Raw genomic sequence first — 13,936 nt, forward strand, 5'->3', positions numbered from 1 at the left:
CTTAAAACATTTTTCAAAATTAAGTAACAGGTTGTAAAAAAGTAGCTTTTCTCAGGACCATATGGTTCATTAGCACCATATGGTGCACCTGTTCCAGACATTTCTTAAGTCCTGTGCTCCTGCCTGTTTAAAATGTGAACGATTGCCTCTCCTTCCCTGCCTCCAAAACACTTAGGGTAGTTCCTGGCACACTGTGTCCGTCAATACCTCCTTTACAAGCAGGGCTGATTTGGGAATTGTTCTGTAATTGGAAGTCAGTCTCACTAGGCAAGTGTACATCTTAAGCCCTTCACAGTGGCCTACCAGCCTCATTAAACTACAGAAATATAAAGCAATGAGTTGGGAGCATTTGCAAAATGAATGCATGTTAGTAATCTGGGTAGTTACGGAGACCTTCTCACTCAGACTTCACTGCTTGGATATACTGATTTTACCAATGGAATATAAAAAAAATCAAAGAAAATTCTCCATACCCCATGGCTACAATTTATTCTTTGCTGGGACTATAAGGCCTCCGCAGGCCCAGAGAATTTGTTTGGAACCATAGTTTCTGGATTGGTGAGAGAAATGCCATTTCTGGTTCCCTCTCCTTTTGCAAACCGACGGAAAATGAGAATAAGCAGCAGAAAAGCAAACTTTCATTTTCATTAAAAGTAGGAAATACTCATATCTGGACCCACAATACTGTGTTTAAAAAAGGGCTTTCAGGGGCGCCTGGATGGCTCAGTTGGTTAAGCGTCCAGCTTTGGCTTAGGTCATGATCTCACCGCTCATGAGTTCAAGCCCCACATAGGGCTTTGTGCTGTCAGCTCAGGGCCTGGAGCCTGCTTTGGATTCTGTCTGTCTCCCTCTCTCTCTGCCCCTCCCCCACTTGCTCTCTCTCTCTCTCTCTCTCTCTCTCTCTCTCTCTCTGTCTGTCTCTCTCTCCTCAAATATAAATAAAAACATTTGAAAAAAAGGGCTTTCAGATTAGTGAAAGCTGTATTGGTGTCAAGATAGACACAGAGAGAAGTCTGGGGACTTCAAATTTCATGGGCAGACTAGACAGAGTGTAGAATTCTTCAAAATAGATGTCACAGCCTTGTCTTGAAAGAAGCTCAGGGTGCATAGATTCACAGCAACATGCTGTCAGCATTGAGTGACCTCAGACAACAATTGAATGAACATATAGGAAGCATACAAATGTCCCAACTTTGCCATCTTAGAGGACTATGGGTAGGTCAGTGTAGGACAAATCAGGAGGAACAAACAGCCCTCTAGCTTTTACGTTTGCCAAAGAAAAGTGGAGACATCACCATGTACCAAAAATTCCATGAAGTGGTTTCACTGGGAGGATGGAAACTTTCAACCAGTCCCGAGCCATTCAACATGGACAGGGGCTTGATAAGGTTTCTGGATGCAACAGGTCCAAAGTGGTCACCAACTCGTTCGTCTTGTCCGTACCCTTACTGTTCTTTCTCATATGACGCAGGAATAATATGCCCTCCTCAGTTCAAGGATGGAAAGTATTAAAAAAGAAATCCGCATGAGATTTATGTGAACATGTAGCATTTGACAAGAAATATCACACCTACACACAGAGGTAGATGAATAAAACACATTGGAAAGATTATATCACAAAGCAGGTAAAAGTCAAGACAACATATTTCTCCAAGAAGCAATCTGGCAACATATACTAACACCAAATCTATGTGGCACTTTAGTGGACCTAGAAAACCATCTTATAGAATTGCACTGTCTAATATGGTAGCTACTAATAATTGAATTGTGGAACTATTTCATATGTGGAACTGAGGAACTAAAATTTTACTTTAACAACTGATACTCATTTCAGTTATTGGAAAGCTTTTGAGTGTGTTTGGAACAATTTGGGTGTATGCATTTCCTTTTCAACTGTAAATTATATGGAATCCAAATACAGACCGAGTATTGCCAATAAAAATATAGTGTCTTAGTGTATGCTCTAGGTATAAAATATATACTAGATTTTAAAGGCTTATTTCAATAAAAAGAATATAAAATAATTCATTAAAATGATAATATCATGGATATATTGGGTCAAATACATTATTAAAATTAATCTTACCAGTTTCTTTGTACATTTTTAAAGTGGTCACTAGAAAATTTTATATCACATGTGACTTCCATTATACTTCTGTCAGATAGCACTGCTATAGAATAAAATCACTAATATGCAAAGTAAGTGGGCAGATACGATTCAAAGTAGTCCTCAAACAAAACCAAACCCCCAAAGTGGATCCTTGTCCTGAACGGAGTGGTTAATGCAGATACATAATATGTCATGGAGTATTATGATGCCTTTGAAAAAAATTATTAAAGTTTTGTCAGTGGACTTGAATATTCACAAAGTTTTATTATAGAAGAAAAGTAAACTATAGAGAAATGTGAGTAGCTCCAGTATGGTAAAATCCTCAATGATAGATATGTTTATAAAATATGATCCGAACGTGAAAGGAAAGTACAGAAAGGTATATATCAGGTTATCTAACTAGGGTTACCCATGTGTGGTAGGCCAGAGACAGGGAAAAGGAGGGAAGGAGAAAGAAAAGATATTTAACTCTCTCTCTTTCTCACAGACACCACACACACACACACACACACACACACACACACACACACACGTGGGAAGGGAAGGCTAGAGCTAGAACTATATATAATAACTTGGTAGGAATGTCCAAGGTATATTGCCAAGTGAAAAGAAGTTGAAGGTGATATGTAAGTAGACTCATTCTAGCTATGTAGAAGCAACAACTCCTCAACACTCTTATGTGTGTTTGAAGAAAGGTCTGTGTGTGTTTGTCCCTTTTTATTACAAATGGGTATTACATTCTGCACTTGAAAAAAGAAGACTTGAAAAAACAGGACAGTGAGGATTAAGTTTTCCTTGAAATAAAAGAGTGTGGAGAAGAGCCATCAACATCCAAAGAACGATAATGGCAACAGGCAGACTTTGCAAATTAGTTGGCCAGAGAGGCACGCTAGAAACAACAAATATCTTTGAGAAGGAATAAGAAGAGAGTGTCAGGAATAAAACAACATAGGAAAATACAAAGAATTAAAATGAGGTAAAAAAGAGTTAGAAAAACAATAGTCATAGTAGACCAGAGAGAACCAACATACGAATAACTGGCACCCTTGACGTACTACATCACAGGCTTTTATGAAGGGTGACACAAAAAACACAGAGAGCAGAGGGAAAAGTCATGCAAATATGTTTTCCTAAAATAAAGTCTAAATTTTGCAAGGGCACATGAGTTCCAAGAATAATTTGATACAAATGATCAATAGTTAGAAATATCCGAGTGTATTATACTTGAGATAAAGAGTCTTTTCAGGGCATCTGGGTGGTTCAGTAGGTTAAGTGTGTGACTTTCTCTCAGGTCTTGGAGCCTGGAGACTGCTTCAGATTCTGTGTCTCCCTCTCTCTCTATCCCCTGCCCCCCTCACACACTCTCTCTTTCTCTGTCAAAAATAAATAAACATTAAAAAAAAATTTAAGAATCCTTTGGGTATTTAATTTCATCCTTTACCACCACCGCCACACACACACACACACACACACACACACACGCCCCAAGGTATTTACATATATATTTCAAAAAGTTGTGCATGAACAAGAAAGAAAGCATAAATAAAATAAATTACTTCAGGTATTCCCAAACCTTTTCCCGCATTTTTTCTTACTTGTGAATCACCTTTTGGCTCAGTCATTGGTATTTGTGTTTCCTCACACAATGTGGTCTTTGAGCTATTAAGAGAATTGGCAATGAGCATTTCATTAAAGAGCACCCTGCCATTGACTCTGGATTCTTCTTCTGACACATATCAAATCTCAGAACCCATTAAGGTTCTTCTTTGATACTCAGTAAGCAACTTTGATGCTGATTCTTTCCTGGTTAATGGAAGTATTGGTGGAAGGGTTTCAATAACCAGGAATTATTCCTCTTCTCAAATGGTCCTTAAGTGGCCTTTTGAATGAAAAGTAGTGCCATTTTCCTGTGTTGTCACCAGTAACATAACCAAATTTATGCATGAGTAGGCTTTCAGTTACACTCTATAACATGTTGACACATTGAAGGGAAACATGGAAATCATGCATCCACATAGTATATCATGTTGTTTCTTCAAAATACTCACTATCCCTCCCGAGGACAGGATAATTCATCCATAACCATTGACATTGTGCTTGTCATATGATTAACTTCAGGTAATGGAAGGTAGTAGAAGTGAAGGGTTCTCCCTAGCAGAAAATTTAAGGGCCACCTTTCCCCCCCTGTCCCAGTATACCCCACATAGTGGCTGCTCCTTTAGCCTGGGTTCTGGAAGTGAAGACAACATGAAATACAGCCCAAATCAACCCTCCATAAGCATATGGTGTGAGGGGAAAAATAAACTTGTAAGTCACCACGGTTTTTGGCTTATTTGTTATTACACCATAGTTTGGGGGTAAGCTGACTGGTCTAACTAAGCACATGGGATTTAAAACCTGGTTTTAGAACGGTCTAAATGTAATCCTGGTGCACTCTTGATTTCTGTAGGACCTCCCCAGGGCAGGCAATGACTGGGTGATAAACGATTCTCCATGTGAGATTCAAGGTCCAGGTGAATGCAGTGACTTCCCCTGAGATGTTTGAGAAGTGAGCCACTCTGGGTGTGGCTGAGCCATAGTCCCGTTGTCATGAGCAACCATTTATATCTGTATTCTGGTCAAACTATCATAAAATTCTAGGGTCAGAAAACATCTCTGGGACTGGAGACACATCTTGAGATATTATAGTGGTTGTCAGTGGGGAAGGGTTTGGGGAAGGGAGGGCCGGAGAGGGGGATGATGCTGGAGATCTGCAGTGTTCATTCCTGTTTTTCTTCTTTCCAGTGAAAGCTGATTCCATGATGGGAATTTCCATCTGTGAAGAACAGTTTTTCTTTTCCTCCCCAAACTAGAAAATTCAGCAACTGTACCTAGAGTTCTGTTGGAGAAGTAGCTGAACTCAAAATGCATTAGGGATCCAACTGCAGTTCAGTGTTGGTGGAGTCAGCAATGTGCAGCAGCCCCTTAAAGAAGTCAAGGTGTGGTTTCCTCCTGGGATGACGTCACCAGGACCATTGACAATAGTGCTGGTGGAAAGTTGAATAAAACAGTTAGTTGAGTCTTTGAAGACAGAGACAGTAGATGAGCAGAAGATGACACATTAAAAGTAGCAAAGGGCAGGAAGCTGATTTCTTCCCTCACATTCAGGTTAGGGTGGATTAAGGACAGAGGCACCAGAGAATTAGTTTTTGACTTTGAAATCCTGTTTGGCCTCAAGGATTCCCCCTCTGTCTTCCAGAATAAACAAAGAATCAATCCTCATAAAACACCTGCACCTTAAGAAGGTCACCTAGGGTAGGGATATTGATTTTGCAGATAGAAACTATAGAGGGTGAGAGTGGCCAGTAAGGGTCACTGGTGGTCTGTCATGCACTGTAGCCCAACATCATCACTGTCACCATGTCGTCAGGACAGCCTGCACGGCTTGATCCCCTTGAAAGAGAGGCAGTACCAGCTAGCTAGTCAAGGGCATGGGCTCTGTGGGCAGAAAAACCTAAATTTTGTATCTTGATTGTGCTTACATTCATTTTGCTTGGGAAAGTGGTAGAGCCTTCTCCAGCCCCAAGTTTATCAAACACTAAAAAGAGCAATAGTTCCAAACTTATGCTGTGGTTTCAAGGTTTAAGTGAGAGAATTCATACAAAGTGCCTATCGCAAAGTTGGGGCATAAGAAATGCTTGCGCAGCACTAGCTAGTATTATAGATCCTAGTCTTAGCTGAGAAATGTCAAAATGAAAGGTGGTTTAGAATTGCTGCACAAGTTCTCATTTTTAAACAGTTATAAAGTTATAAAAAGAAGTGGATTGCATCTTTAGGCCTAATATGTCTATTACTAATGGCAGAAGTTATAACCAAGAATACACTACCTGTTCAATAGACTTTGACAACAAGATACCACCTCAGTGGTGTTTGCAGGCGAACTGGAATTGAAGGCATTCTCCAAAATGAGATGGCAGTTGATGTCTACTGGGGTGCTGGAGAGCATCCCTGGAAGTGGAAAAGTGCCATTTATTTTATTAATTAATGTTACCGAGCCTTCCTTCTGTTCTTAGCTTCTCCACCATGCTCTGCACAATTCACTTGGCAATATGCTCAACAGCAGCTCTGCCTCTCAGCTTTCTGTGGTGGCATATGCTGCACATTTGGGTTGGAGGCATGCCCCCCCCCCCCTAAAAGCTGCCATTCTGTGGATTTGGGGAGATAGGACACAGAGGACAGCAGGCGGTACCTGCAATGCAGGCTGTCATGAAGCAGGCGACGGTCCCAGCGATCAGAGCTCTCACTGCCCCTGAGGCGATATCATGCTTTCTGGAAGGAGCCATGGATGCTGGGGAACATGAAAATATGAGATTAATGTTGAGACTGTTAATTAGAATTCCAAATTCCCAGCCTCTGAGAACTGTTCTGAGGCTAGGCATGTCAGGTCAGTGACTTTTCTTTTTTTCCAAATTAGCTGGGAAAATCAAGATTCAAGAGCTTAGTGATGAATTAGTTGCATGTCCAGAGAAGTTCTCTGGCATGGGAGGAAGGGAAGAAACTTGTTCATACAAGAAGGCCCAGAGGTTTCCATTTTCTTTTTATTTTTTTTTAAGTTTACTTATTTATTTTTGAGAGAGAGAGAGAGTGAGATAGAGAGGAAGGGGGATGCAGAGAGAGAAGGAGAGAGAGAACCCCAACCAGTCTCTGGGCTGTCAGTGCAGAGCCCTACGCAGGCCTCAAACTCACAAACCGTGAGATCATGACCTGAGCCGAAATCAAGAGTTGGACACTCAACTAACTGAGCCACCCAGGCACCCCAGACTCTTCCATTTTCTACAGAGGAAACAAGTCCTAAGTTTTATCCTAAATTTCACCATAGTATATGGAGGGCATGCAAGGCCAAACAAATTTCAAGGAAAGATCCAAAGATCTGCAACTCATCGTCACCATCTACTTCTGTGCAGACATCACTAACTATTCACAGCATTTTCCCACTTTCATTGGGCCTCAGAATCCTTCCTCACCTGACCGTTAGAAATCTGCAATTGGCATACAAAGTGGAACCTATCTCACCCCTGGGTGGAGAAGAACTTGTACATTTGGACAAATTCTTCCTGAGGTTGGCTTGGATATACATGGGAAAACTATATTGCAGAGCAGGGATGAAAAATGGACCCCAAAGGATTTATTCCTGTCCCAGGGCCTTTTTTTCCCCTGACACAAATAATGTTACAGAGCAAGATGGATATTGAAAGTATATTCTTTTCACTTACTGAGTCCGCCGATCACTATTCCTAGGGAACCGAAATTAGCAAAGCCACAGAGAGCATAAGTGGCAATTGTCTCAGAACGAATCTGTAAATAAGCATAAACATATAGATGTATACATGGTGTGACCCAGCTTAGTAAATCTGATATCCTAACTAGGCTTCCTTTTCTGACTATGAAATCAATATTGGCGAGTAAATGTGCAGTGTGTGATGTCAAACACCTGTTGGTTTGTAGACTCTTTTTTTCCATTTCCCCTTGAATTTTGAGAGAGAGAAAGGGGCTGTGTGGATTCAGAGACTCTCTATAAAGGAGTTGGAATTGGTAGTCTTGGCCTCTACAAATGCTACTTTCTGCCCAATGATAACTTTTTTTTTAAGTTTATTTAGTTTGAGAGAGAGAGAGAGAGAGAGCAAGCAAGAAAGCACAGAAGGGTCAGAGAAAGAGAGAGAGGATCTCAAGCAGGCCACGCGCTATCAGCATGGAGCCCAATGCAGGGCTAGAACTGGTGAAATGTGAGATCATGACTTGAGCCGAAGTCAGAAGCTTAAGTGACTGAGCCATCAAGGTGTCCCTGATGAAAACTTCTAATGTTCAGTATGACCTGGCCACCTGCTATAATGTGCCAGGCACAGTGCTAGCTACTGAAGATATAAAGTTGGTCCCAGAAAATACTCACATTACATTTGTGAGACAAAGGACTTACTTAGAATGTACAAAGAGCTGTTATTATTTATTTATTTATTTATTTATTTATTTATTTATTTATTTATTTATTTTGAGAGAGAGAGAGAGAGAGAGAGAGAGAGAATTCCAAGCAGGCTCTGTCCTGTCAGCACAGAGTCCAATATGGGGCTTGAACTCATGAACCTTGAGATCGTGACCTGAGCCAAGATCAAGAGTCGGACATTCAACCAGCTGAGCCACCCTGGTACCCCAAGCTGTTATAATTTAATGAGAAGACAAGCACCCGATAAAAAACAGTTAAGGAGATTTCACAAAAGACATGTAAATGGTCAAAAAGCACGAGAAGATATTTGACATCATTAGTCACCAGGGAAATGCAAATCAAAACAATAAGATACCACTAAAATGGCTAAAAAAATTGGACAATACCAAGTGTTGATGGGGATGTGGAACAATTGGAAATCTTGTACATTGTTGTTGGGAATGTAACAGGACACAGCCTGTTTATAAAATACAAACATACTCGGCAGTTTCTATCAAGTTAATAGGCATAGCCTGTATGACCCAGCAATAACACTCTTTGGAATTTTCCCGGGAGAAATAAAAACATATGTCCACAAGAAGATTGTACGTGAGTGTTTATGGCAGCTGTATTCATAGCAGCTTCAAGCTGGAAGCAACCCAAAGCAACAGGCAAGTGGATCAACAAATTATGGATATCCCTAAGACAGAATACTACTCTGTGGTAGGAAGGAAAATAATGGATGCGTGAAACAAGATGAAGCGAGTCCATTTGTATGAAATTTTACAAGCAAAAGTAATCTAGAGTGAAAGAAGGGTCAGGCTGTCTGGGAATGAGGAGGTGGGTGGGGGTATTTTTGACTGCAACTTGCCAGGACAGAAAATTCCTAGCTGTGATAGCAATGTTCTATATGTTCATTGTGGTTGTGGTTACACAGATGATACATTGATCAAAACTTGTATATACACCAAAAAAGGGCCTTTTTTGGTATGTGAATTATACTTCTGTGAAAAGGAATTATATTAATAAAATGGAAACTCACAGATATCTTAGGAGTTCCTTTCATGCTGGCTGTGGTAGTGTGCTTGCCTTTCTTTGGTCCCCAGCTCTAACCATCCCATAGGAATATTAGGTGCCCCTTTAGAAGTAAGAGAATGAATGAGTCCTTTCACAGGGCAGTAGGAAGATGGAAGGTAAATTCATAGAAGCGTGAACATAGCCCTCTGGCTCTATTCTGATAGCCAGGAGGTGCTGCTCAGGACAGATCATTCTTTCTCAGGTTGAGGGACTGACCACAGGACACTCAGAAGATTCAGTGGACTCTATGGTCCACCAGAAGGTCACCCAATCTGGCAAAGGCACCCACACAACTGAGGCAATTATTTTCTTTTCCAAAATCCTGAAAAATCTGTGATTTGGTTTAAAGAACAGACCAGGAAAATACTACATTCAAAAGTAGTGGTGCCTTTTTATCCTCCACCCCCCACCTCCCCAACTAACTGGATTTTTTAAAGCTCACATTCAAGACTCAAGTGGTCATGGTAAATTTTTTGTTGATTATAAGGACCCTCTTCTCTTTCGTGGTTTCTGAGAATGCCTTTGTTGAAATTTTCAATCAGTGTGCATATTGCAGGCAGGAAAAAATATTTCAAGTATTTGAGCAGTCCGCTGTTTCCGGAGCTCATTGTCATTCCCTGCTCTCTCTAGTGCTTTTCATTTAGTTCAATAAGCTTCAAAAACAGGCAGGCTTATTAAGAGACTGTGGGGAGGAAGATGGCACAAAGTGCTTGAGATTCCTCTTTCCTCTTTTTGGAGATCTGTGGGAAGGGGATACACAGATGTGGCCATGTAAGGTTTTAAAATAAGAGGAAAAGGAGGCTGAAACGATTCCACTTTGCCTTCCCCCATAAATGTGCAAGATTACGTGATGGGAAGAGCTGCACTGGGAAAATAATAATGCATCATGCAGTTCTTGCACATGAGCAGAGATACCATACGTACAAGGACAGTCATTGCATTACTTCCAATGGCAGAAAATGGATAACAGTGTCCATCAACAAGGGACTGGTTAAATTAAATAATGGTGTGTTCATACCATAGACTACTATTTCACAGACACTGATGGGGAAAGGGATCTGAGACAGGTTATTATGTGCAAAGAGCAAGTTTAAGAACAATGAGTGTTATGGTTACAGGGAGAAGAGCCGAGTGGCAGAGATATAGGGTGGTGACTTCCTTTTCCTTTTCACCTTTTAGTGCCTTTTGAATTCTGTATGATGGTATGTATAAATTAAGTGTAGACAAATAAATATACAAAGTATTACTTAAACATTTTTTTTAATTTACATCCAAGTTAGTTAGCATATAATGCAACAATGATTTCCTTAATGCTTCTTACCCATTTAGCCCATCCCCTCTCCCACAACCCCTCCAGCAACCCTCTGTTTGCTCTCCGTATTTAAGAGTCTCTTATGTTTTATCCCCCTCCCTGTTTTTATATTATTTTTGCTTTCCTTCCCTTGTGTTTGTCTGTTTTGTATCTTAAATTCATCATATGAGTGAAGTCATATGATATTTGTCTTTCTCTGACTAATTTCGCTTAGCATAATACCCTCTAGTTCCATCCATGTAGTTACAAATGGCAAGATTTCACTCTTTTTGATTGCCAAGTAATAGTCTATTGTATATATATACCACATCTTCTTTAGCCGTTCATTCATCTATGGATGGGCTCTTTCCATACTTTGGCTATTGTTGATAGTGCTGCTATAAACATTGGGGTGCATGTGTCCCTTTGAAACAGCATACCTGTATCCCTTGGATAAATACCTACTAGTGCAGTTGCTGGGTCGTAGGGTAGTTCTATTTTTACTTTTTTGAGGAACCTCCATACTGTTTTCCAGAGTGGCTGCACCAGTTTGCATTCCCACCAGCAGCGCAAAGTTGTTAATGTTAGCCATTCTGACAGGTGTGAGGGGGTAGCTCATTGTGGTTTTGATTTGTATTTCCCTGATGATGAGTGATGTTGAGCATTTTTTCATGTGTCGGTTGTCCATCTGGATGTCTTCTTTGGAGAAGTGTCTATTCATGTCTTTTGCCCATTTCTTCACTGGATTATTTGTTTTTTGGGTGTTGAGTTTGATAAGTTCTTTATAGGTTTTGGATACTAACCCTTTATCTGATATGTCATTTGCAGATATCTTCTCCCATTCCATCGTTTGCCTTTTAGTTTTGCTGATTGTTTCCTTTGCTGTGCAGAAGGTTTTTATTTTGATGAGGTGCTAATAGTTCATTTTTGCTTTTGTTTCCCTTGCCTCTGGAGATGGGTTGAGTAAGAAGTTGCTGTTGGGCCAAGGTCAAAGAGGCTTTTGCCTGCTTTCTCCTCAAGGATTTTGATGGCTTCCTGTCTTACATTTAGGTCTTTCATCCATTTTGTGTTTATTTTTGTGCATGGTATAAGAAAGTGGTCCAGGTTCATTTTTCTGCATGTCGCTGTCCAGTTTTCCCAGCACCACTTGCTGAAGAGACTGTCTTTATTCCATTGGGTATTCTTTCCTGCTTTGTCAAAGATTAGTTAGTCATATGTTTGTGGGTCCATTTCTGGGTTCTCTATTCTGTTCCACTGATCTGAGTGTCTGTTTTTATGCCACAAAGTATTACTTTTATTTTGGGAAAGAAAAGACGATGGGGTAAGGAAGAGCTCATTTTGCAGATGACATGCTACGTACATATTCTGACCTGGACAACACTGGGTTTTGCTTCAGGGACCCAGATCTTACGCTTCAGTCATGTGTTGCCTTTTCCAGGAGATGCTGTGACATCCCCACTGCTTGTTGGTTGGTAAACAAAAACTGCAGGGACTCATCCCCATTTTGTCGACCGGAAATAAGAAATGGGAAAAAACAAAATGCTTTTGCCATTATGACTCGACAGTAGCAGAAACTACTGAATTCCTGTCTCCAGATCACTCCTGTGGGTCGGACTCTGGTGGGGGCTCACCCTCAACCCAAATCAGCTCTACTGTTGTGTCTCTGTTCTCTTAGTAACTGTTCACAAGCCCGCTCAGTACTGCTGGGATCGTGAGCTTGCTCAGCTCATGAACAAAACTACTTTCTCCTGGCAACTGACAGTTGGGGATGGAAAGCAATTCACTTAATTTAGCCTATTGTTTACTTTTGGCGCGGAAGCACACTGGTTTGTGGCGGCATCCAAACAATGAAGACATTCTGCCAAGCTGCACTGCATGGCCAGTTGAAGAACAGACATTGAAAAACAGGAGACCTACAGAGCCACTGTATCCGATGTGTGGGTCAAACGACCTGGACCATAAAACACAGATCAGTACTCTCCTGGAGTAGGCAGTTCCATTTGTGTAGTATATGTGAGTAAATTTGCATGTTTGGTCCTTTGCTGGGAAGATGGTAGTGTTGTCCAGTGGCAGGCGATTTCAGAGCCTTGGGCAGCATGATTTTCCTCCTCTTTCTTTCCTTTTAAAGCTGAATACAGGCCTAGAACCTTAATTACAAGTGGCTTTTTAAATTTTTAATTTTGTTTTCTAATGTTTACTTATCTTTGAGAGAGGGAGGCAGAGTGAGAGTGGGAGACACAGAATCCAAAACAGGCTCCAGGCTCTGAGCTGTCAGCACAGGGCGTGTATCAGGGCTTGAACCCACAAACCATGAGATCCTGACCTGAGCCAAAGTTGGACGCTCAACCGACTGAGCCAGCCAGGTGCCCCACAAGTGGCTTGTTTCAATGAGGAATGGCGGTGGTCAGAAATGTCCACCATTTCCCTAAGACTTTCCACGTGTGTGACAATTCTGTTCTTCAGGAAAGTAAACATTGGAGATGTGGCTATATAATATGACCTAAGTAATGGCTACCCCTGAGTTCCCTTAGCCCTTCCAAGGCCAAGTGGACATGACCATCTCCTTACAGCCTATTGACCTGAAGTCCTGACACCATTACAGGATGTTTGTCTCCAAAGTTCAGACCACTTCCCAAGATTTTCTCTTCCCTCATCCACTTGTGTCTCACTACTTCTTTAAGATGTCCAGGGACTGTCTTGCATTTGGGCAGTTCCTCAGAGTTCATAGAATTTCAAAAGCTGGAAGGAAGAGACTTTCAAGATGATTAGACTATGAGCCCATGAGGGCAGATGCCTTAGTACTCCTTCCCTCAGTGCAGAGCTGCATTGCAGATAGGAGGCATATGGCAAATATTTGTTGATTGATTGATTCCAGTCCCAGTTCATATGACTCTATATTCGGATCCACAGCTCTCAAAAGTAAATGATCACAGTCGTAAGGATTAGCTGTGTTTCTCTACACACACACACACACACACACACACACACACACATGGATTAGTTCAACGCCATTGAAAATTATGAGGTACTATGTTCACTATGAGCCCATGAGATCAGAGACTGTTTTGTCCTCTGTTGTATCCCCAAGTGCCTATCTTGATACACAGAAGCAGTAGTACTGTTTGACGAGTGTATGTATGTGATGAAGAAGTATTGAGAAATCAAAGCAGTTACTTACTGACATATATTGCTGCACACCATTCACAAATTTGGGTCCAGCCTCTTTTCTTAAGTTGATCAATTTTGAGAGGTGTTCATAAGCCACAAATTCATTGAAAAATGTCTTATAGCCTATGAGCTTGGCAACCATAAAGCTGTCTTGCCAGTCCACTCCCATCATGAAGGAAAAGGGCATGAAGATGTAGGAGCATATTATCTATAAAACCCCAAAATAGATATTTTATTAGAATGGTGATTTGTTTCTGGTTATTCTGCCTCACGCTTGTGATAAGATCCCCCACCCCTGCCGCTGTGTCTCCTTTAAGCACAGAAATCCCTTCAC

At 41.0% G+C, this 13,936-nt stretch overlaps 1 protein-coding gene across 1 annotated transcript in view; it reads right to left on the reverse strand.

Moving 5' to 3' along the window:
* Window positions 1-625: 625 nt before the first annotated feature.
* The window catches only part of SLC28A3 (solute carrier family 28 member 3), a 59,105-nt gene continuing 45,794 nt past the window's right edge, over window positions 626-13,936 (reverse strand). The window contains exons 14-18 of the mRNA XM_025931661.2: window positions 13,613-13,810; window positions 7,363-7,444; window positions 6,339-6,437; window positions 5,977-6,097; window positions 626-5,136 (exon numbers count right to left, since the gene is read on the reverse strand). Coding sequence (XP_025787446.2) covers window positions 5,010-5,136; window positions 5,977-6,097; window positions 6,339-6,437; window positions 7,363-7,444; window positions 13,613-13,810 — 627 coding nt within the window. The 3' untranslated portion in view covers window positions 626-5,009. The remainder of the gene's footprint in view (window positions 5,137-5,976; window positions 6,098-6,338; window positions 6,438-7,362; window positions 7,445-13,612; window positions 13,811-13,936) is intronic.

This window comes from Puma concolor, chromosome D4 (assembly GCF_028749965.1).
Source record: "Puma concolor isolate L17-30 chromosome D4, mPumCon1.1.hap2, whole genome shotgun sequence".
Classification (NCBI taxonomy): Eukaryota; Metazoa; Chordata; class Mammalia; order Carnivora; family Felidae; genus Puma; species Puma concolor.